This window comes from Prunus avium, chromosome 6 (assembly GCF_965620075.1).
Source record: "Prunus avium chromosome 6, drPruAviu1.hap1.1, whole genome shotgun sequence".
NCBI lineage: Eukaryota > Viridiplantae > Streptophyta > Magnoliopsida > Rosales > Rosaceae > Prunus > Prunus avium.
In genome coordinates this window covers 7,849,035-7,870,956 of record NC_142289.1, presented here as the reverse complement: position 1 = coordinate 7,870,956, position 21,922 = coordinate 7,849,035, and the positions used below count along the sequence as shown (strand labels likewise).

The 21,922-nt window shown below is 37.9% G+C and overlaps 2 protein-coding genes and 1 pseudogene across 5 annotated transcripts; all 3 read right to left on the bottom strand.

The window, feature by feature from the left end:
- Positions 1–33: 33 nt before the first annotated feature.
- On the bottom strand, positions 34–5,363 carry LOC110744915 (DNA topoisomerase 6 subunit A pseudogene; annotated as a pseudogene). Of its 2 annotated transcripts, XR_015836625.1 has the most exons (4): positions 5,030–5,363; positions 4,488–4,535; positions 532–1,978; positions 34–172 (listed from the first exon to the last, which is right to left on the bottom strand). The product of XR_015836625.1 is annotated as a DNA topoisomerase 6 subunit A pseudogene, transcript variant X2 (transcript). The 2 variants fall into 2 exon arrangements; XR_015836624.1 differs by lacking the exon at positions 34–172 and having other exon boundaries at positions 420–1,978.
- LOC110744909 (putative disease resistance protein RGA3) lies at positions 1,985–21,645 on the bottom strand. 2 transcript variants are annotated; one of them, XM_088255109.1, is made up of 5 exons: positions 20,298–21,645; positions 16,607–19,160; positions 16,181–16,263; positions 15,773–15,883; positions 15,098–15,237 (listed from the first exon to the last, which is right to left on the bottom strand). In XM_088255109.1, the coding sequence occupies exons 1-3, from the start codon at positions 21,426–21,428 to the stop codon at positions 16,256–16,258; spliced, it is 3,693 nt and encodes a 1,230-aa protein (XP_088111235.1). In that variant the 5' UTR covers positions 21,429–21,645; the 3' UTR covers positions 15,098–15,237; positions 15,773–15,883; positions 16,181–16,255. The 2 variants fall into 2 exon arrangements, with proteins under 2 accessions (XP_088111236.1, XP_088111235.1); XM_088255110.1 differs by lacking the exons at positions 15,098–15,237; positions 15,773–15,883 and adding an exon at positions 1,985–2,545.
- Positions 8,090–15,809, bottom strand: LOC148293579 (DNA topoisomerase 6 subunit A-like). Its single transcript, XM_088254525.1, has 4 exons — positions 15,773–15,809; positions 15,378–15,469; positions 14,800–15,237; positions 8,090–8,891 (listed from the first exon to the last, which is right to left on the bottom strand). The coding sequence occupies exons 1-4, from the start codon at positions 15,807–15,809 to the stop codon at positions 8,487–8,489; spliced, it is 972 nt and encodes a 323-aa protein (XP_088110651.1). The 3' UTR covers positions 8,090–8,486.
- Positions 21,646–21,922: the final 277 nt, after the last annotated feature.

The following is a 21,922-nucleotide window of genomic DNA, read 5'->3' as shown; positions in this document are numbered from 1 at the left end:
TTAGATCAAGATTTAGAAGATATGTCAGGGAGGGATGAACCACCCGCAGAGTTGATCTATTCCATGCGAACACCCGTGGCTTTAGAAAGGCTAACCAGGGGATCACTGCAACATTGGCTGCTGAGAAGAAGTGCTCCTAGAAGGTGACTGCTTCATCCGTAATTTGTACATGCTACTAAATAATCGATAATTATTTTTATACAAAGGGCAAATGTAAATTATATACAAAGGGCAAATGTAATTTGCACAAGCAATGAAAATAAAGCAATTTTCCTTGTGTTACTTATACTCTTTAAGTTCACAACTGAAATAGGTTTTACCGTTTCCATAATCTGAATAGAAATGCCTAAACAAAGTACAACTAATTTCCAAACTTGCAATCCCCTAAGAAACACAAATTTATCATCCAAGCCGAAACGAAGTCGCAAAATTTTTGTTCTTTCATTTCATTCCTTTTCCTTACAATTGAACAATTCAAAAGATATTACAGCACTTCATAGCCAAATGTGAGTAAATCCATGACTTACTTACCATCACAAAACTTCCACCAAACTCAAGCCATGGCTCATATCCAATCCTGCTCCTGCAGTTTTAGCGGCAAATAAGTCTCTGACAGATATTGAAAGCCGAATGTGCTCAGAGCTTGAATTTCTGCCTTTTGCTTGGTTTTCACCATAAGAGTCAGCTCCTCAACCCATTTCGGGTTTTTCTTCACAAAATCTTCCTCCAACATTTCTTTCCCTGTCTTAATATCCTGATCAGTCATTGTCAACCTACACTGCTCAGGTATCTTGTACTTGTCCAAATCACTGGGCCGTATCCCCAACCATTTTATATCCGGCGTCGTCAAATTCGCACTGTCATACGACATGTTTTTCGACCCGCAACCATAAACAGATAAGATTTTCAGCCCATATGGATCACTGTCCACAAGGGCCAACACCGGCAGTTTCAATTCCAGCTTCATCTTCCTCAAAAACAGCCTGGTTGCAACATCCGGCTGTCCCTTGGCGGTGACAATAATGCACGGAAATCGATTGTAAAACCGATCCTCAGCCAGTCTAATATAAGCAGCATCCTTCTCAACCAGCAATATAAACAGAGCATCACTCTGCATATCACCAACTCTGTCAATGTTGGGCGGGATGGCCTTCCCGCCCATTCCCATTTTCGTACAGTCGATCATATCTCCATTGTCGCTGAAAATCAGGCGACCCACAACCACACCTTTCTCAGAGGCGATGACATTGAGGCTGGAGCGCGTGCAGCCGAGCATACACGACACGTCGTCGAGGACCGAATCGGACTGCGTCTGGTCCTGGAAGAGCTTGACGTCGGTGTAGAACAGGTCACGCTTGGTGACGTGGATGTTCTTGAGGCAGAGCTGGTGGATCAGCTGTAGAATACGAGCTGTGACGGTGGCCTTGCGGACGGTGGAGACGTTGGCGTAGGGGCGGAGGGAAGTTTTGTCTTTTAGCACAATGCGGTCGAGCTCCGGAACATAGAGCTGGTTAGCGGCGGCGCGTGAGGGGACCTCGAACGCGAAGCCGTTGCCATCGAGGATGGATTTGATGACCTTGAGCATCTGGAGCTCGATCTCCGACTGGACGGAAGTCAGGTCGAGGTCGCTGACCTCGCGGCAAGTGGAGCCGACGGCGAGGTCGGCGAGGGTTAGGGTTTTGGAAGAAGAGGAGGAGGAGGAGGTGGCGGAGCGGAGGTCGTCGAGGGTTTGGAGGATGAGCGGGTCGGGTTTGAGGAGGCTCTTGAAGGGGTGATGGGTGTCGTCATCGGAGCTCGGGTCGGGTCGACGGCGTTTCTTCTTGTCCGCAACCGTTGTCGGCGTTTGGCGTTTTTTGTTGTCCGCCATTAGTTTTGTCGGTGGTGTTGGTCTGAGTTTGTGGTGTGATTTTGGGAAAGCGAGATAGGGTTAGTTGAAGAAGCGGGAAGCTGAGTCTCTCGAGAAGCTTGTGTCTGCAAACTGGAGGCCCGAAAGCCCAAATAAAACACCGAACTAAGCTGAAAGAATTCTGGGCCTAGTGCCCAATACGTTTTCTGGACCTGATTTAAGTTTATGTTTGGTTATTATTATTTTTCGTCCAAAAATAAAATAAAATTGTTTGGTTATTATTTTGATTATTCTAGGGCTTTATCATTTTCTTATTTTGGGGGTTTAATTATTTTAAAAGAAAAGTTTTTTTCTTTCCTCTTTTTCCCAAAATTTTCTTTCTTTCTTGGTCAATGGCAATAAGTGTGCTGTAGTCATGCATGCATGCCTCAATTGGTAAGTAAAATTTTGTACCATCTATTTTCTTTATCTTATTTCAACGGTCATCTTTACAAAAATAAAATGACATTAAAAATTATTTGATCAAATTCAGGGAACTCTAAGCCACCCAAATGATCAGATTCAGGAGAGAAAGTGTGCCCAAAAAAAACCAAAAAACCAAAAACAAAAAAAACTCAAAATCTAGCAGTGTTGAAGTTTGCTTGATCGGATTCTTGATAAAAAAAAAATTGTTCCATAAAACTGAATCTCCCAAAGAACCTGATAATACAGATTTGAAAAACAATCAGAAAGATACATTAATGACCCTGTTTCCAAACAAGATGTGCAAATTTAGTGCTATCTTGACGAACAAAGCAACACAAAAACAAGCCTTGAAAAGAAATGCAACCTTGGAAGCTAAAATTTGGAGAAAGTTTGACAAAAACTCATCAGAAAATCCTCAAAATTATAAAAATTAATCTTTGATTGATGATACACTACTAAAAAACTGGTCAAAAACCACAAACTTAAGAGCACAAATATAGCTATGGTGCCCTTTTCTCTAACATTGAGCACAAATAAGTTTTATTTATGCTCTTTTCGTATAAAACACAAATAATTGTGTCAAATCAATTTATATAAAGCACAAATTTTTATTGGACACAAAGAATTGTGCCAAATGTCAATTTAATGTAAATGATAAATACCATTTGACAAATTATTCAGAAAAAGTAAGATCATTTACTTGTGTAAACACAAATAATTGTGTCTCTATCTGGCAGATTTGACAATGCTAAAACACAAAAACTACATTTGTGCCCAGTTATTTCTATTTTTTTTTACACAGCCCAGTTATTTCCTTATTTCTACTTTTTATCTTCAAAGTTAAAAAAGAACAAAATAAAAAATAAATATGTTTTATTTTTAATTGATAGCAAAGTTTAAAAACACACGCCTCCCCTAATCTTTTCCAACCCTAGAAAATATCTAACCCATCCTTTCTTCTTTATTAAGCCTTCTTTCTCCCCCCAAAAGAACTTGTTAAGAACTTCTCATCGGTTCTCTATCCCCTCCCCTAAAGAACATCTCAATCGTTCTTCTATCGCATCTACCCCTCTCTCTGTCTCGCTGCTGCCTCCAAATCAGATCCACTCTACTGCCGAAATCTGCAGACTCCATCTCCTTTCATCTTTTTTATTTTTATTTTGATAGCTCTCTCCTCTTATCTCCATATACTTGAAGTGGAAAATGGAAATCAGACCCTTGCTGTCAAGCTTTGGTGGGTACGGGTTCTCGGCGACTGGGAGATGGGGTTGTCGCGACGGTGGTCACGATTCTAATTCTCCAAGTATTACAAAACCGAGGCATTAGAGACCAAGCAATCCTGAGATGTTCTACAGTGCAGCAACCTGTGTTTGATGCCCTATGTTGTTTTTCAATTTTGAATTTCATTTAGGAATGGGTGGGTCATACTCTTACGGAATTTCAATTAATGTTTTTCTTACTTGTTTTGGTTGTTTTTGGTTTCTTAAGTTTTATGTATTTAGTGATTTTGGTTGTTTGGTTGTTGTGAAAATATTATATCATTGCATTTGTATGCTATTCGGAATATCTAGATCTACTAATTTGCTGAAATTTCAAATTATTCGTAATTTTTTTTCATGTTTGCAATTTTGGGGTGTAACTTGCTTGAAAAAAAAAAAAAAGGCGGGGTAGTGGGGGTGGGTTGGAATCCAGCCTAAGCGAGTGAGCAACTGGGTTGTAATAAATTTTTTTTTTAATAAAATATATAGCATTGAGCACGATTCTAAAGTTGTGTCTGTCTAATCAGTTCATAAAATGACCGAGGCAGCGTGTCAGAATACAACTACAAATACTCTTTTTTCGTGCTTTATATTGGCTGACACGAATTTGTGATTCGTGTCCTATAGTAATAGAAACCCCTATAGAAAACACCGTCAACTTAAAGGTCGCTGCACTGTGGCTTTTGGACATAGAGCACAATTATTTGTGTCTCTTGCAGTTAAGAGCACAAATAAAAATGGTGCCCAAAGCCACATATTCTAGTAGTGATACGAAGCAAAAGCAGAAGCTGTATAAAGAAAAAGTACAGACTCTAATCTAATAGATGCCGCTGCATAAGCTGATAAGGAAAAGATACAACAAGGCTGGGGAAGAGTACAAGTATAATAATGCACTGAGAATTGGAAATTGCTTGTACCTTATAATTACAATGAAATTAATTTTCCAGAAACATAGCTTCTTCAATCTGCAGTGGAAAGAAAAAATGATCAAAAACAACTTTTTGGTATGTCCTACTAACAACTCACTCAGGACCATAAAAAAAAAAATTGTTAAAATATAAATGAATAACAACAATATAGAAATTTTAATGAAGATGTGGAATAATATGAAAATTTAATCGAACCATACTCGAAAACAGTTTAAAATTAGCCAAGAATGTTCAACAACATAAACTTCAAGTTAATTTCATTCAGTTTGCTAGTGTACTGAAATGGTTAAGAGGGAGGGCCTAAGATGAAGATTGTTCTTTATAACAAGTGCACCAAAGTACATGAACTTGCTTGCCCTTGAAAAGAAATGCAAGCAGAAGCTGTATAAAGAAAAAGTACACACATTAAGCATCGCAGTAACATATTTAAGATAGGGTAAAATCAGATTTATTTACATAAGCAAATGAGAAAAGGAAGAAGAAGCTTAGGATCCAGAGTTTCTAACTTTCATGCTGATGTTAAGACTTACTGATGGTTACAGGACATTCAGTAAAAGATGACATGCTGACCCTCGTAGGAGTCCATGAGGTTGATGGAGGCTCAGCCAGTCTATAAGCACCATCCTTCTCAACCAGCAATATAAACAGAGAATCACTCTGCATATCACCAACTCTGTCAATGTTGGGCGGGATGGCCTTCCCGCCCATTCCCATTTTCGTACAGTCGATCATATCTCCATTGTCGCTGAAAATCAGGCGACCCACAACCACACCCGTCTAATTTAGGAGCCCACCCAACAAACTAAAGTTGTCGGTTGGCTGAATTATTATTACATGCCAAAGTTGAAGATAGATTTCCTCAATCGTGGCATGACTAGACTACCAAGTGATGAGGCAGAAAAAAATCTATTTAGACTCACCCTAAACCCTTTCCCATGCCATTTCTCAGGAAGATTCCTTTTCCATATTTAATTAGAAATTCTTTTCACTATTTTCCTCTTTCCAACTCAAAACATAGATTTTTTTTATGAACGGGGGAGAAAAAGCCTCAATTTTCCTTTATTTCATAAATGTTAGTTTTTATAAAAACTTTTTTAAAAAATTGCAAAAAGTAATTTAAATAGATTTAAATGCCCTTAAAACTAAAACTCATATAAATTAATAAAAGAAAGTCAGTCAAACAAATAAATGGGTCATGCTAGGGAGACCAACTTGGGATACCAACTTGTGCACCAACTCTCCAACTTGTGTATCAACTCGCTTCCTCAATGGGTCCCACGTAAGGATGACAAAAATCCCTGTGGGGGCGGGTCCCCGACTCTAACGGGGGGAGATTTCGGGGTCAAACGGGTATCGGGTATGGGGATCCCCGAACTTGAAAAATCCCCGGCGGGTATGGGGAGGGGATGGTATTAGCGTCCCCATCCCCGAACCCGACCCGAAAATACAAATGTTTATATTTAAATAAATAAATATATAATTATAATATTTATGTTTAACCCTAAGTTAACCTCCCTCTCCTAATTCTTCCTAATCTTCTATGGAATTTCATATTGATGTGATTTTGAATAGTTGAGTTGAACTTTATAGTTAATTTGGATGTGTTGAATGAAAATTTAATATGAAACTTAATGTTAAAATGTATTATAAATATTTTTTATGCAAAAAAAATCGGGGATTCGGGGCGGGTATGGGGGATAGTCCCCCGACGGGGACAGGGATGGGGAATCTCCGAAACCTATTAAACGGGGATGGGTTCGGGGACGGGGGCGGGGATGGAGAACGGGGACGGGGATGGTATTGTCATACTCGGCCCCTACCCGACCCGTTGCCATCCCTAGTCCCACGCTCTATTAGAGAGTTGGTATACAAGTTGGTATCCCAAGTTGGTTTCCCTAGCATTTGCCCAAATAAATATATATCCCAGATTCTTGGTCCTCATTGAAGCAACCATAGCTATGGAAGCTCATATTTGAGGAAGCGATGCTGATGATGGTTGATTGATCAAACATTCACGAAATTGCACTTAGTTAAAATGTATATTCTTTGCTACCACGGTTTTCTTAATCGATGATGTAATCATGCAAATAAGACTTGCGAGGACCAATGAATTTGAGTTTTGGTTTCATCCAGGTTCACAAATCTCCAATATGTTAAGACCATATCTCATGGTCTAACTGCAGAGATTTAAACATGAATATGTTACAAACTTACACACATAATTTGGTACCCTGGGACCTTGAATTTATATGTGGAGTTATAAAACAAGATTATTATTATTTTTTTATTTTTTATTTTTATAAATCATCCCCAGTTCACCAAAAGAAGATAAAAAAAAGTAAAGAGAAGAAAATAATTGATTTCGGAACCAAAGAAAACAAATAAGAAAATAGAAAAACTTACATTTGATGTTTGGAATATGCGAAATCGCGGGCCATTCTGGGCCGCTGTCTTCGTTGCATCATTCTTTTAGAAGAGGACAACGGTATATCAGATTCTTGCACCTCCATATTCTTAGGAACTGAAGAGATGCAAGACTTCCCAACCACTCTGGAAGAGCCTCCATGCCATGAAAGTCGCAGATTGACAAATCATTTCATTGTTGAGAATTCACAATATCCCACTAAATCTGGGATTAGTCAGGAAACTATTTCATTGTTGTAATTTCCAATTGATTCTGTATTTTTACTTACATAAGTTGTACAATTAGACTGCTTAATTGTAGGACGACTTATGTATAAATCCATTTGCTTGGTTAATGAGAAATTCATTCACGCAATTATATTCTTATACCAATTTTACTAGATTACCTCGAGTTTCAATTAAGTGAAGTGTTGAACTTGTCAGGGAGCCTCCATTCCGTCAACCACTCTGGAAGAGCCTCCATGCCATCTCTTATCTATTTTTTCAAACATATTTAAGATAGGGTAAAATCAGATTTAAAATACATAAGCAAATGAGAAAAGGAAGAAGAAGCTTAGGATCCAGAGTTTCTAACTTTCATGCTGATGTTAAGACTTACTGATGGTTACAGGACATTCTGTAAAAGATGGCATGCTGATTGTCGTAGGAGTCCATGAGGTTGATGCAATAACCAAACTTTAGTTCTTGCAACAGGAACTAAAGTTGGACTTGATACTACAATAGAACCAGGGAACACTACTGATTTAGATCAAGATTTAGAAGATATGTCAGGGAGGGATGAACCACCCGCAGAGTTGATCTATTCCATGCGAACACCCGTGGCTTTAGAAAGGCTAACCAGGGGATCACTGCAACATTGGCTGCTGAGAAGAAGTGCTCCTAGAAGGTGACTGCTTCATCCGTAATTTGTACATGCTACTAAATAATCGATAATTATTTTTCCTCGTGTATCCTTTAACATGGAATAAGCCTGTATCGTTACATGTAAATTATATACAGAGGCAAATGTAATTTGCAGAAGCAATGAAAATAAAGCAATTTTCCTGATACTATTATACTCTTATGTTCACAACTGAAATAGGTTTTAGCGTTTCCATAATCTGAATTGAAATGCCTAAACAAAGTACAACTAATTTCCAAACTTGCAATCCCCTAAGAAACACAAATTTATCATCCAAGCCGAAACGAAGTCGCGAAATCTTTGTTCATTCATTTCATTCCTTTTCCTTACAATTGAACAATTCAAGAGATATTACAGCACTTCATAGCCAAAATGTGAGTAAATCCATGACTTACTTACCATCATAAAACTTCCACCAAACTCAAGCCATGGCTCATATCCAATCCTGCTCCTGCAGTTTTAGCGGCAAATAAGTCTCGGACAGATATTGAAAGCCGAATGTGCTCTGAGCTTGAATTTCCGCCTTTTGCTTGGTTTTCACCATAAGAGTCAGCTCCTCAACCCATTTCGGGTTTTTTTTTCACAAAATCTTACTCCAACATTTCTTTCCCTGTCTTAATATCCTGATCAGTCATTGTCAACCAACACTGCTCGGGTATCTTCTACTTGTCCAAATCACTGGGCCGTATCCCCAACCATTTTATATCCGGCGTCGTCAAATTGGCACTGTCATACGACATGTTCTTCGACCCGCAACCATAAACAGATAAAATTTTCAGCCCGTATGGATCACTGTCCACAAGGGCCAACACCGGCAGTTTCAATTCCAGCTTCATCTTCCTCAGAAACAGCCTGGTTGCAACATCCGGCTGTCCCTTGGCGGTGATGATAATGCACGGAAATCGATTGCAAAACCGATCCTCAGCCAGTCTAATATAAGCAGCATCCTTCTCAACCAGCAATATAAACAGAGCATCACTCTGCATATCACCAACTTGTAAGACAATAACTTGTCTTACGTAAATGTGGTCTTCTAATCCTATAAGGATTTGGCAATTCACACTGATCTAGGAGTGCAAACTTAAACATTATCTGCGGTTCTTTTTCTAGAGAGTGTTTTAATAAGAAAAGAACTTAGAGAATTCCTAATTCTATATGGATTGAAACACACTATCCTAATGCAATCTGGATTGCTTAAGTATTTCTTAATGGGTAGGAAACTTAAGTAAATGCATATAAATAGAGGTCCCTTCTCTATCAGTCGATACACATACTCATACAGAAATCTCACCCCATAAGAGAAAGAGCTTAAGGACTGCATAGAAGAAGAAGATCTCTATCCTACCTACTGAAGCCATGTCTGATCAAGGTTAGTATTATTGAATAAAGGCTTGAAATAACTTACATGTGGTATCAGAGCACTAGGTCTTGTTCTATAATCTAATCTTTCGAATTTTATAAAATCTGCATCACGTTTAAAGCTTCTAGTTGATCATTAGTCATAAAGCATGTATTTAAAACTAATTGCATATCTATCAAGTTTTGATTAAGAGCATCAAGTTTTCTGCTCGATCATGCTTATAAGACTTTTGATCAAAGACTGAAATTACAGCTGCAACAGTTGAACGAGCCACAGCAGTTTAATTGTTACAACAGCAGTTTCAATCAATAGATTGATCAAGAATTGCATCACAATTCGTAGCCTTCTGTGTTGATTTCATCCACAGATGGAAAAGGCACAGATTGATGACAATTGTGATGGAACAACATGGAAAAGGACTGTGTAAACTGCAAGAAATTTCTTGATCCACAGATAAGAAGTTTCTTGCACAAGGTGTTTATTCAGACCTAATAATTTCCAGTGTTTTGGAACATGTTCAGTTTATAACCTACAGGTATAAATTGATAATGTTTAAGTAAAGATTTATTGGGGACAGTTCATTTATTTTATTATTATGTTTCAGTTAATTTCTCAAGCTATCAGTCCATTGTAACCCTAACTGGATCGAATTACCAAAAGTGGAAGCAAGACCTGGAAATCTCTTTGGGATTTCTGGATTATGATTTTGTCCTCAAAGAGAACCCACCTCAAGCCCCAGCCACAGATGCCTCTACAACAGTCAAAACCAAGTTTGCTAGATGGGAAAAGGCAAACAAATTGACCATGTTAATTATGCAGAGAGCTATGGCTCCATCTGTAAAAGGAAGCATCCCTAAATCTGAGCATGCTAAGGAGTATTATGAATCTATTGCACAAAGGTTCAAGGAATCAGAGAAAGTTGTTAAGAGTACCTTGCTGAGTCAACTGACAGACATGAAATATGATGGAAAAGGCTGTGTTAGAGCTCACATTATGAATCTGATCGACATAGGGACTAAGTTGCAGGAATTGAAAATGAATGTGGATGAGGATATGATGGTGCACTTTGCTTTGAATTCACTGCCTAAGGAGTTTAAGTCTCTCAAAGATACATATATAGCTCAAAAGGAAAATTGGACACTGAATGACCTTATAACCATAAGTGTTCAGCAGGAAATCAATATCATAAAAGAAAGAGGTGCTAGGATGGTGAATCTGGTTCAAACCAAACAAAATCTGGAATTTAAGAACAAAGGAGCTGCTGCTGGAAGAGAAAAGGAAAAGGAGAATAACAGTTTAAAGGCCTTGAAACCAGTGGGACTAAAGTGCTTTTTCTGCAAGAAAAATGGACATATGAAGAAGGATTGCAGGAAATACAAGAAATGGTTGGATAAGCAACAGGCTAAAGGTAAGAAAGATCAAGTTCTAGTTTGTTTTGAATCTAATCTAGTTAATATCCCAGATAATTCATGGTGGTTAGACAGTGGTGCAAGCATTCATGTGACTAATTCTTTGCAGGGGTTAACAAGGAGGAGGCTGCCAAGCAAGGATGAAGTGAAGGTGTTCGTAGGCAATGGAGTCAGAGTCAAAGTAGACTTCATTGGAGTAGTTAGGCTTGAATTAGATTTTGGTTTTATTTTGGAATTAGAAGATGTGGTTTACATTCCTACTATAAGGAAAAACCTGATCTCAGTTACTAGGCTTGTAAAATCAAAGTTCACTTTGAACTTTGATGATTTTGGTTGTTCTATTTTCAGAAATAAAGAGTTAGTTGGAAAAGCAAGTATTGTTGATAACCTGTTTCGATTGAATTGCAAAACGGCAGAAATGGAAATCAATGTCATCCAATCCAATCCGATCAAAACAGAAAACTTTAAAACATGGCATAAAAGGCTTGGACATGTATCAAAGGAAAGAATGAAAACCTTATGCAAAGAATTAGTTCTACCACCATTGAATTTTGATATAGATGAAGTCTGCATTGAATGTGTAAAAGGGAAATTAACTAACTTGAGAAAGAAAGGAGCTGTGGGAAGTCAAAGTGTTCTAGAATTAATCCATACAGACATATGTGGTCCATTTCCAACTTCAACTCATGAAGGGTTTAACTATTTCATCACCTTTACAGATGATTACTCAAGGTATGGACATGTTTTTCTGATCAAAGAAAAATCCAGCTCTTTGGACATGTTCAAAATCTACAAGGCTGAAGTAGAAAACCAACTAGACCTAAAAATCAAAGTTGTAAGGTCTGATAGAGGAGGGGAGTTTTATGGGAGATTTGATGAAAGTGGAAGAAACCTTGGACCATTTGCCAAATTTCTGCAACAAGAAGGGATAATTGCTCAATACACAAATCCAGGAACACCACAGCAAAATGGCATCGCAGAGAGAAGAAACAGAACATTGAAGGATATGATTAGGAGTATGATGTGTTGCACAAATCTACCTATGTTCTTGTGGGGAGAAGCACTGAAAACAGCCAATTACATACTTAATCGGGTTCCAACCAAAAGTGTGAACAAAATTCCCTATGAAATCTGGAACAAAAGGAAACCAAGCCTAAACCATTTAAAGGTATGGGGATGCAAAGCCGAAGCCAAGCTTTATAACCCTATGGAAAAGAAATTGGACTCAAGAACTACAAGTGGTTATTTCATTGGATATCCGGATAAAACAAAGGGATACAGGTTCTATTGTCCCAAAAACACAACCAGGTTTGTGGAAACACAGAGAGCAGTGTTCATAGAATCTGAAGATGAAAGAATTGAAGATAAAAGTTTTGAGTTTGATGAAGTGATAACAGAAGTTGAGAATTCTGTTGAAACAAACACACAAAGTGAAATTGTGATCCTACCAAGTTTAAACCTGAGTGACAACCAAACTGATGCAGAAGAACAGACAACAGCAGATCAAGTTCAAGAACAGCAAATCATGCAACCAGAAACTGAGAATGCAGAAGTAGAAAATAATGCACAGTTAAACTTGGAACTGAGAAGATCACAGAGACCAAGGAAAAGAGCCTTACATGATGACTATCATGTCTATCTCCAAGAATCTGAAAACGATGTGAATGGTATAGAAGATCCCATTAATTTCAAGCAAGCTATGATGAGTGAGAAATGTGAAAATTGGTGGGCTGCTATGAAGTCAGAATTAAGCTCTATGGAAAAGAATAAAGTTTGGGAATTAGTGCCTTTACCAAAGGGATGCAAACCAATAGGTTGCAAGTGGGTTTTCAAAACCAAAAGAGACTCAAAGGGACAGATTGACAGATTTAAGGCAAGACTAGTTGCCAAAGGATTCACACAACAAGAAGGAATTGACTACAATGAGACCTACTCCCCAGTCTCAACCAAAGACTCATTTCGAGTCATAATGGCACTTGTAGCTCATTTTGATTTACAGTTACACCAGATGGATGTAAAGACTGCATTCTTGAATGGAAACCTAGAGGAGGAAATCTACATGCAACAACCAGAAGGTTTTATTCAAGAGAAGGGAGAAAATCTGGTTTGCAGGCTATGTAAATCGATTTATGGCCTCAAACAAGCATCAAGACAGTGGTATATAAGGTTCAATGAAGTTGTTAAGCAATATGGTTTCACAGAAAATATCTTGGATGAATGCATTTACATGAAGAGGAGTAAGAGTCATTTCATAATTCTAGTTCTCTATGTTGATGACATATTGTTAGCTTGCACTAATATGTCAATGTTGCATGACTGCAAAGCATTCCTTGCTAAGCATTTTGACATGACTGATCTGGGAGAAGCCTCTTATGTATTGGGAATTGAGATAAGTAGAGACAGAAGCAAGGGTCTGCTAGGTCTCTCACAGAAAGCTTACATAGAAAAGATATTAAATAGGTTTAATATGCAAGATTGTGCAGGCACAGATGTGCCTATTTCGAAGGGAGACAAGTTCAGTAGAGACCAAGCACCTAAAACTGATCAAGAAAAGTTGGAGATGGCTGACAAGCCTTATGCCTCTCTGGTAGGGAGTCTAATGTATGCGCAGGTCTGCACAAGACCAGATTTAGCATTTCCTATAAGTGTATTGGGAAGATTCCAATCAAATCCTGGACAAGCTCACTGGATTGCAGGTAAGAGAGTTATGCGATATCTGCAGAGGACAAAGAGTTATAAGTTGGTTTTTAAAAGAAGTGACAGATTGGAATTGGAAGGTTTTGCAGATGCAGACTTTGCAGGATGCAAAGATGATCTAAAATCAACATCAGGTTTTGTTTTTCGTTTTGCAGGAGCTGCAATATCATGGAGAAGCATCAAACAACCTCTCACAGTTGCTTCAACTATGTTGGCTGAATTTCTAGCCTGTTATGAAGCAACCTCTCAAGCTATGTGGTTAAAGAACTTTATCTCTAGTCTAAATGTGGTTGAGTCAATTGACAGACCTATACAACTTTGGAATGACAACAGTGCAACAGTCCTTTTTGCAAAAGGGAACAAAAGGACCAAAGCTTCAAGAATCCTAGAAGTTAAGTTCTTTACTGTCAAGGAGAAAATAAGAGATGGATACACTACATTAGATCATATCAGCACAAACGACATGATAGCTTATCCACTCACAAAAGGATTGCCTAATGGTGTGTTCCATAAACATGTGATTAGTATGGGACTAACAACTGAATTGAGTGGCTAAAACAGTGGGAGCATCAGTGGGAGTTTGGTTCTTTTTGGTTCAGCACTTGTTAATTAGTTTTGTTTCTGTTTCAGTTTGCTTAACTAGTAGAGTTACAATGGATGATTTCAGACTTGAGGTTAATAAAGTTTTATATTCAGTTTAATTACTGGAATTGTTTTATAATTGCTTGAACACATATTTATGACAGCAATACTAGCATAAAGAGAAGCTGTACAGGTTTTTGTGTTCATGACAGTTGTGTCTTTGTTTGTTCAAAGACAAGACCTTGGTAGTCATTTGCAGGGACAATAGAGTAGTCATGATATAATTAAGCACTTCCAGGTTTTTCATGATTACTCTGAAGTTTTAATCTTGATCGAAGCTTCATGTAGTGTTGGAAAATTTTAAGTGTGATTATAAAGGTTTCGATAACTGTATGTTCAATATGCCTCGATAATTCCTTATAATTTTCCAAAACTGACAGTTGCTTGGTGGGAATTTTGTTTAGTTGAAACTCCACAAGGCCTTAAAGTGATCAGTGAAATTTGCTTTGTGATTATTGACCAAGTGGGAGACTGTAAGACAATAACTTGTCTTACGTAAATGTGGTCTTCTAATCCTATAAGGATTTGGCAATTCACACTGATCTAGGAGTGCAAACTTAAACATTATCTGCGGTTCTTTTTCTAGAGAGTGTTTTAATAAGAAAAGAACTTAGAGAATTCCTAATTCTATATGGATTGAAACACACTATCCTAATGCAATCTGGATTGCTTAAGTATTTCTTAATGGGCAGGAAACTTAAGTAAATGCATATAAATAGAGGTCCCTTCTCTATCAGTCGATACACATACTCATACAGAAATCTCACCCCATAAGAGAAAGAGCTTAAGGACTGCATAGAAGAAGAAGATCTCTATCCTACCTACTGAAGCCATGTCTGATCAAGGTTAGTATTATTGAATAAAGGCTTGAAATAACTTACACAACTCTGTCAATATTGGGCGGGATGGCTTTCCCGCCCATTCCCATTTCGTGCAGTCGATCATATCTCCATTGTCGCTGAAAATCAGGCGACCCACAACCACACCCTTCTCAGAGGCGATGACATTGAGGCTCGAGCGCGTGCAGCCGAGCATACACGATACGTCGTCGAGGACCGAATCCGACTGCGTCTGGTCCTGGAAGAGCTTGACCTCGGTGTAGAACAGGTCACGCTTGGTGACGTGGATGTTCTTGAGGCAGAGCTGGTGGATCAGCTGGTGAAGACGAGCTGTGATGGTGGCCTTGCGGACGGTGGAGACGTTGGCGTAGGGGCGGAGGGAAGTTTTGTCTTTTAGCACAATGCGGTCGAGCTCCGGAACGTAGAGCTGAGTTAGCGGCGGCGCGTGAGGGGACCTCGAAGTGTTCTGTAGTCATGCATGCCTCAGTTGGTCAAGTAAAATTTTATACCATCTATTTTCTTTATCTTATTTCAACGGTCATCTTTACAAAAATAAAATAACATCTAAAATTATTTGATCGACATCCAATTCAACAAATAGAAAACATGTAATGCAACATCAACGTGTTCATAACAATCCAAGATTGCCAAAGCAAAATGCAAGAAACAATGATGAGAATAAATTAGCAAAGGCACAACTACAAAACAAAGAAGACAAAAGGTTCTTCCAAATGTTAAACCATAATCTTTTTTCTCTCAACAGGGACTCTAAGCCACCCAAATGATCAGATTCAGGAGAGAAACTTTTACAAAGCCTAGGGAGAGAGAGTGCCAAAAAAAACTAAAAAAAAAGACTCATGATCGGATTCTTGATAAAAAATTGTTCCATAAAACTGAATCTTCCAAAGAACCAGATAATACAGATTTGAAAGACAAAAGATACATTAATGACCCTGTTTCCGAACAAAGCAACACGAAAACAAGCCAAGGGCGATGCATACCTTTGAGCTGCAGAGCCGTTAAAAGCTTTCCTCGCATGGCATCACCTTCCAAGGGTTGAGCTGATTGGGCAACTGCCACAATTAGTTGAATGTCTCCATCACCTTCCTACTCTGTTATTTTGGTTATTAAAAAAAAAACAAAATAATAAGAAAAAAGGCTTGAAAAGAAATGCAAAATTGGAAGCTAAAATTTGGAGAAAGTTTGACAAAAACTCATCAAAAACTCATCAAAATCATCAAAATTAATCTTTGATTGATGATACGAAGCAAAAGCAGAAGCTGTATAAAGAAAAAGTACAGACTCTAATCTAATAGATGCCGCTGCATAAGCTGATAAGGAAAAGATACAACAAGGCTGGGGAAGAGTACAAGTATAATAATGCAGTGAGAATTGGAAATTGCTTGTACCTTATATTTACAATGAAATTAATTTTCCAGAAACATAGCTTCTTCAATCTGCACCCCATGATCAACACCTGTCTCTCAACCAACTGATCAAAAACAACTTTGGTCAATGCTGCTTGTGGAAAGAAAAAATTATAGGCATTGGCAAACAGAGTTAATATTCTTTGTAGAGATGGGTTTAGAAAAAAAAATGGTACCTTTAAAATGAAAATGTACTAAACAAAATACAATCAAGTTAAAATGAACACTAAGTTAGATAGGGCTTCTCTAGTAGGCCCAGTAGTCCCAGATGTAAGTTTGTCTAGTTCTGTTCGGGCTTAAGTCCCCAATTCACAAAAAGGAGGTTTTTTATATTAAAAAAATAGTAAAGAGAAGAAAATAATTGATTTCAGAACCAAAGAAAACAAATAATAAAATTGAAAAACTTACCATCGATGTATGGAATATGGGAAATTTTGGGCCATTCTGGGCCACTGTCTTTATCGCATCTCTCCTTCAGAAGAGGACAATTGTGAATATTCATCCAGCTTAATTTAGTAAGACATTTCATAGCTTCAAGTGGAGGTAGATACATCATATTCTTGCAATTGACAATTGTTAGGTCCTCAAGACATGCAAGATTTCCCAACCACTCTGGAAGAGCCTCCATGCCATGGAAGGACCATATTGACAAAGAAGTTAGAGAAGTGAAGTGTTGAACTTGTTCAGGGAGAGACTTGAGCTTCGGCCAACCCCGCAAGGTTAATGTTTTAAGTTGTGGAATAACCTGAAAAGCAGGAAATGAATTGAGCTCCTTCCAAAACCCACCAATTTTCAATTCCTTTAAGAGGGTGAGGGATGCTGCAAACGCACTAGTAAGGGGTACACCTTTTAATCCATCACACTCATAGATCTGCAACTCACGGAGTTGTGTGAGGTTGTCTAAACTTGGAATAGCTTCGAGATTCGGGCAATAGGTAATAGACAAGTGCTCAAGAGAGGTACAATGTTGTAACCCACTCGGTAGGCTTGAAAATTCATCACAATATGAAATCTCTAATTGGCGGAGGGATGGGAGGCCGTGTGTGATTGGAATAGCTTCAAGATTCCGGCAAAAGAAAATAGACAAGTGCTCAAGAGAAGTACAATGTTGTAACCCACTCGGTAGGCTTGATAATTCATCACAATTTGAAATCTGTAATTCGCAGAGGGATGGGAGGCCGTGTGTGATTGAAATGGATGTTATTTTGGAGCATTTGTCTATTATCAACCTTCGAAGAGAGGTGCAACATTCTAGCCCCTCAGGTAGAATACATAACTCAAGACACTTGAAAATAGGAAATTTGCAGAGAGATGCGTGACCCTGTGTAACTGGGATGCACTCCAGACTGTCACAATTCCTTATAATCAACTCCTTAAGGGAGAGCAGAGTGTGTAGCCCATCAGGCAAAGTCCTAAGATTAGGACACCATGAAATACTCAATGACTCGAGAGATGCACAACAACCAAATACATCCGCAGCAATACAAGTTAAATCTGGACAGCTCCTTATCTCCAAATATGAAAGATTTTTGTTCTTCTTTAACATGCCTTCCGGCAGAGAAGCAAGTCTCCTGATCTTGTATATTGTGAGATGAGTAAGAGTGGTGAGCTGAGTGCTTATATTAGCTATCGGCATGCCGCTATCCATGGAATCTATTGTTAACTTTTGGAGACATGGAAAATGAGTGGGAGCACTTTTCAATTGATTACAATTCCTCAGGAACAGCTCCTCAAGGCGAGGAAATATTGCAGCTCCCGTCCATTCAATTAGGTTCTTTGCATTATCAATACTTAATTTTTTCAAGGAAGAAAACAAATTTCCACTCATCATCCACGATGGAAATTGATCACTGCTAAAGTTGCAAATCTTCAAAATTCCCAATTCAGAGTGCGGTTCAAGGCCTTCTAGGACATCCCTGTCGTTGTTTATGGCGCTTGACCTGTCTTCCCCCCATTCAAACTTTAGTTTGCGTATGTTTGTCTTCTCCGCTAACTTTGCCTTCTTTGCTTCTTCTATATCTCTCACATGCTCCAGATCATAAATAGATATTTTTCCTTTCAAATGCTTTAAGCCACCCAACTCCTCTATTCCACGGCCTTTCTCCTTGCCCACAATAAAATAAGATAATGATCGGAGATTACTCAACCGTCCCATGCCAACTGGAAAGTTCTTATGATCCTTATCAAAATAAATATGTCTCAAGTTGATCAAATTTTGCAGTTCCTTGGGAAACTCTTCAAGATTGAGATTGTGCATTCTTAATGTCTGTAGGTTATAAAGCTTGCCAACAGATTGGGGGAGCCTTTCGACCATTGTTCCTGAAATATCTAAATACCTCAAATGTTTCAACTTTCCAATTGAAATTGGCAACTCATCAATATAAGCCTCCTGTAATTTTAAGACACGCAAACCTTTAAATCTCGGTAAGATGTTACCAAGAACTTCACCTTCCAAAAACATTGAGCGAACTACAATTCCTTTTGGAATTCCCTGTAGTTTTGAGGCTGAGGGTTGGGCCATATGTCGAACATCATTGGAGTCCTTGCTCTTTGATTTTGAAACAAGTTCTGCAAGATCATGCACAAGATCGTGCATTTTGCAATGGGTAATCACATTATAGTTATCCATTGAGACATCTTGAAAAAAGGAGTTCTCCAATAGAATATTAAAATATTGATTTCCTACATCCTCCATCTCTAGATTACTTTGGCTAGAAGAAGGGTGAAGCAATCCTTGAGCCATCCAAAGTTGTACCAGGTCATCCTTTTCAATTTCGAAATCTTTGATAAACATCGAGCAATATGCAAAGCATTGTTTCAAAGCTGGTGATTTTAATTCATCAAAACTCAACTTCAAAATCGACATGATTCTTTCATCTCCGTCTGATAATTCCCATTTGGTACTTTCTTGAATAACCCGCCATCCATCAATGTTTTTAGAACTCATCATATTTCCCAAAACCTATTGGCATACAAGTTTAAATTTCTATTAAATGTTAATATTACAAAATTAACTATAATAACTAGGAACGTTGTACAAGATTCAAACCAATCCGCCAAAATTGACCAATCCAATCCAAACCAATCCAATTTTATTGGTTTTGATAATATTGGTGAATTGGAATGGATCCAAAAACTGAAAAACCGATTGGATTGGTTTGGTTAATGGATCCAAAGTTTGAAATCCAATTCAAACCGAACCGATCCAGATATTAAGTTCAAATGCTCCCTCCCCCAATATCTCTAATAAAACAAACAATCCACTCTCAAGAAAATTAACAAATAAATGTTTAGTATTACGGGAAAATAGGAAAATATAACTGTATCTATAAAAGCAGTACTATCTTATACTATAATTCAGGAAGAAAAAAAACTTTTTCCCTACCAATAATGTGCAAAATGCCATGTATACCCTTTTCATCTTTAGTAAATTCGATAATAATTTAATAAGATAAAAAAAATTAAGATAAATATAGTAAATGACAATACTTCTATCAGTCAGGGCAAGATTTTCTTTCTATCAGTCCAGGTGGTGGTGGTGGTGGTGGTGGTGGTAGGAGTGGAGGTAAGGTAGTGATAGTGGTGGTGGTGGTGGAGGAGGTGGTGGTAGACGATGTCATTTTTAAAAATGAAGGATGGTATTATGGGAATTGCTAGATAGTTTCTAAGCTCCGTGTAGTTATGTTAAATAAATTTTTAAACAGTTTTCAGAAAGGTAGCCACATTAATTCGATCTCCTTCTAGCTTCTTCTTTCAACCACAGGTATTCATCTAATCGACAATAGTACTAATATTTTTCTGTAAATTTGGATTACTGATGTATCTGCCCATACTGATTTTTTTCTTTATATAATCCTTGTTATTATGTGGTATTTTGTTCATTTTACTTGTGAAATTAGTGGTATGTTGAGCCTTCGTTTGAATTGTAGATATGCTAGAATGGAAAGAAAAATAAAAAGAACTCCTTACACAATCTTTTCCTTCACAAAATAATAAAGCAAACAAGATTACCAAAGTCTAGTGGGTTAAAGGTTTGTTAATGAAAAACAAATATAAGAAGCAAGATCAAGCGAAAAATTCAGCAAACGGATAAACATACCTTTGCCAGTAATGGTAGGCCTGCACACTTTTTGGCGATGTCCCTTCCAATTCTCTCTTGATCTTTAGTCAAAGGAGTACTGTCATCCAGAAATGCTCTGTTCTTTAAAATGAGCCAACATTGATCGTCTGATAGTTTTCCCAAATTACAAATAGGAAGTGTCTGCACGATTTTTGCAACCTTCTCACTACGGGTAGTGACAAGAATGCTGCTTCCTTGGGTATCTTTAACACTTGACAAACAACTCGTCAAATCTTTCCATTTGTCAGCATCTTCGTTCCAAACATCATCGAGTACGAGCAAATATCTTTTTCCTTTCAGATGTTCTTGAAGGTTTTTGAGTGCTGCTTCCTTCTCTTGAGCCTTTTCTGGTTTAAAATGTACCAAGATCTTGTTTAAAATCGACTTGACTTCGAAAGGAATAGATACGCATATCCATATTTTTATAGTGAATTGTCTGCCTATCTCATCATGATTATATATAGATTTAGCCAAAGTTGTTTTTCCCAAGCCGGCAAATTTTACAATGGGTATAACCGAGAGAGAGTTCTTTTGAGTATTCCTTGAGTCGATCAAGGTTGTTACTATCTCTAACACAACCTTCTCCCTTCCAACGATGTACTTTTCGTCTTGAGCAAAGCTGGAGACGGTTTCCCTGTCAACTCCTGCATCATGAGAGCTTCCACCTTGGAATGTCGAACTTGCAACTAGACCAATACTAGCTGCCTCATTCTTCAGATTGACTAAAGATGAGTTGATTTTCTTGATTTTATCTGCCATTTTGTGACGGAATGCAATGGGATTGTAGTGGAGTGAAAAGAAATTGAGTACCTTTTTCTTCATCTGGTCTTGCACTTCTACCTTACGCCGGAGAACTTCATATTCATATTCATCCAACACATCATCGGCATCATGAGCTATGTCTTCAAGCTCCTTCACCCACTTTTTGACTGACTCGGCCTGAACTTGTGATTTTTCGGCATCTCGTAGCATGGCTTGAACCGTGGACAATGATTCACGCAGCCTTGTGAGTTCTCCTTTGAATCCCCGCAGAAGATTGAATTCTTGTTGGGCAAGTGAAGCCACCTTCGTCAGTATCCCCTCAGCTCCAAAAGTAACAAGTTCTGACATCTTAGTTATAGTTTGTTCACGTACACAGCGAAAACAACAGGAACTTCAAACGCAACGTGTCTCTCAAGGTCATGTTATGGATTTATATAGAGATGGAAGGAAAGGAACTTATATTAGACTTGCAAATCAAGCAATATTTGTTTGTATAATATTCTTTTTCAAAGCCTGGGCATTTAAGTTTCGAATCATATTATACCAACACATCGACGAAGGGGAAACCTCAAAGATTCTTTGTTTTCTTCATTATTAAATGATGCTCCTAATCAAAAGCAAAAGCAAAGAAACCGAAAAAAGCATCTCTTTTATTTTGTTATTTTAAATATAAACTATTTAAGATTGTCCTCTGTTTGTGATCTCAAAAAGAAAAAAAGCATCTTTTTTTTTTTTTTTCTTTCTTCTTCTTAGTTTAAGTATTGTTCTTGGTTCGAAGCCTGGGCATTTAAATTTCGAATCATATTATACCAACACATCAAGGAAGGGGAAACCTCAAAGAT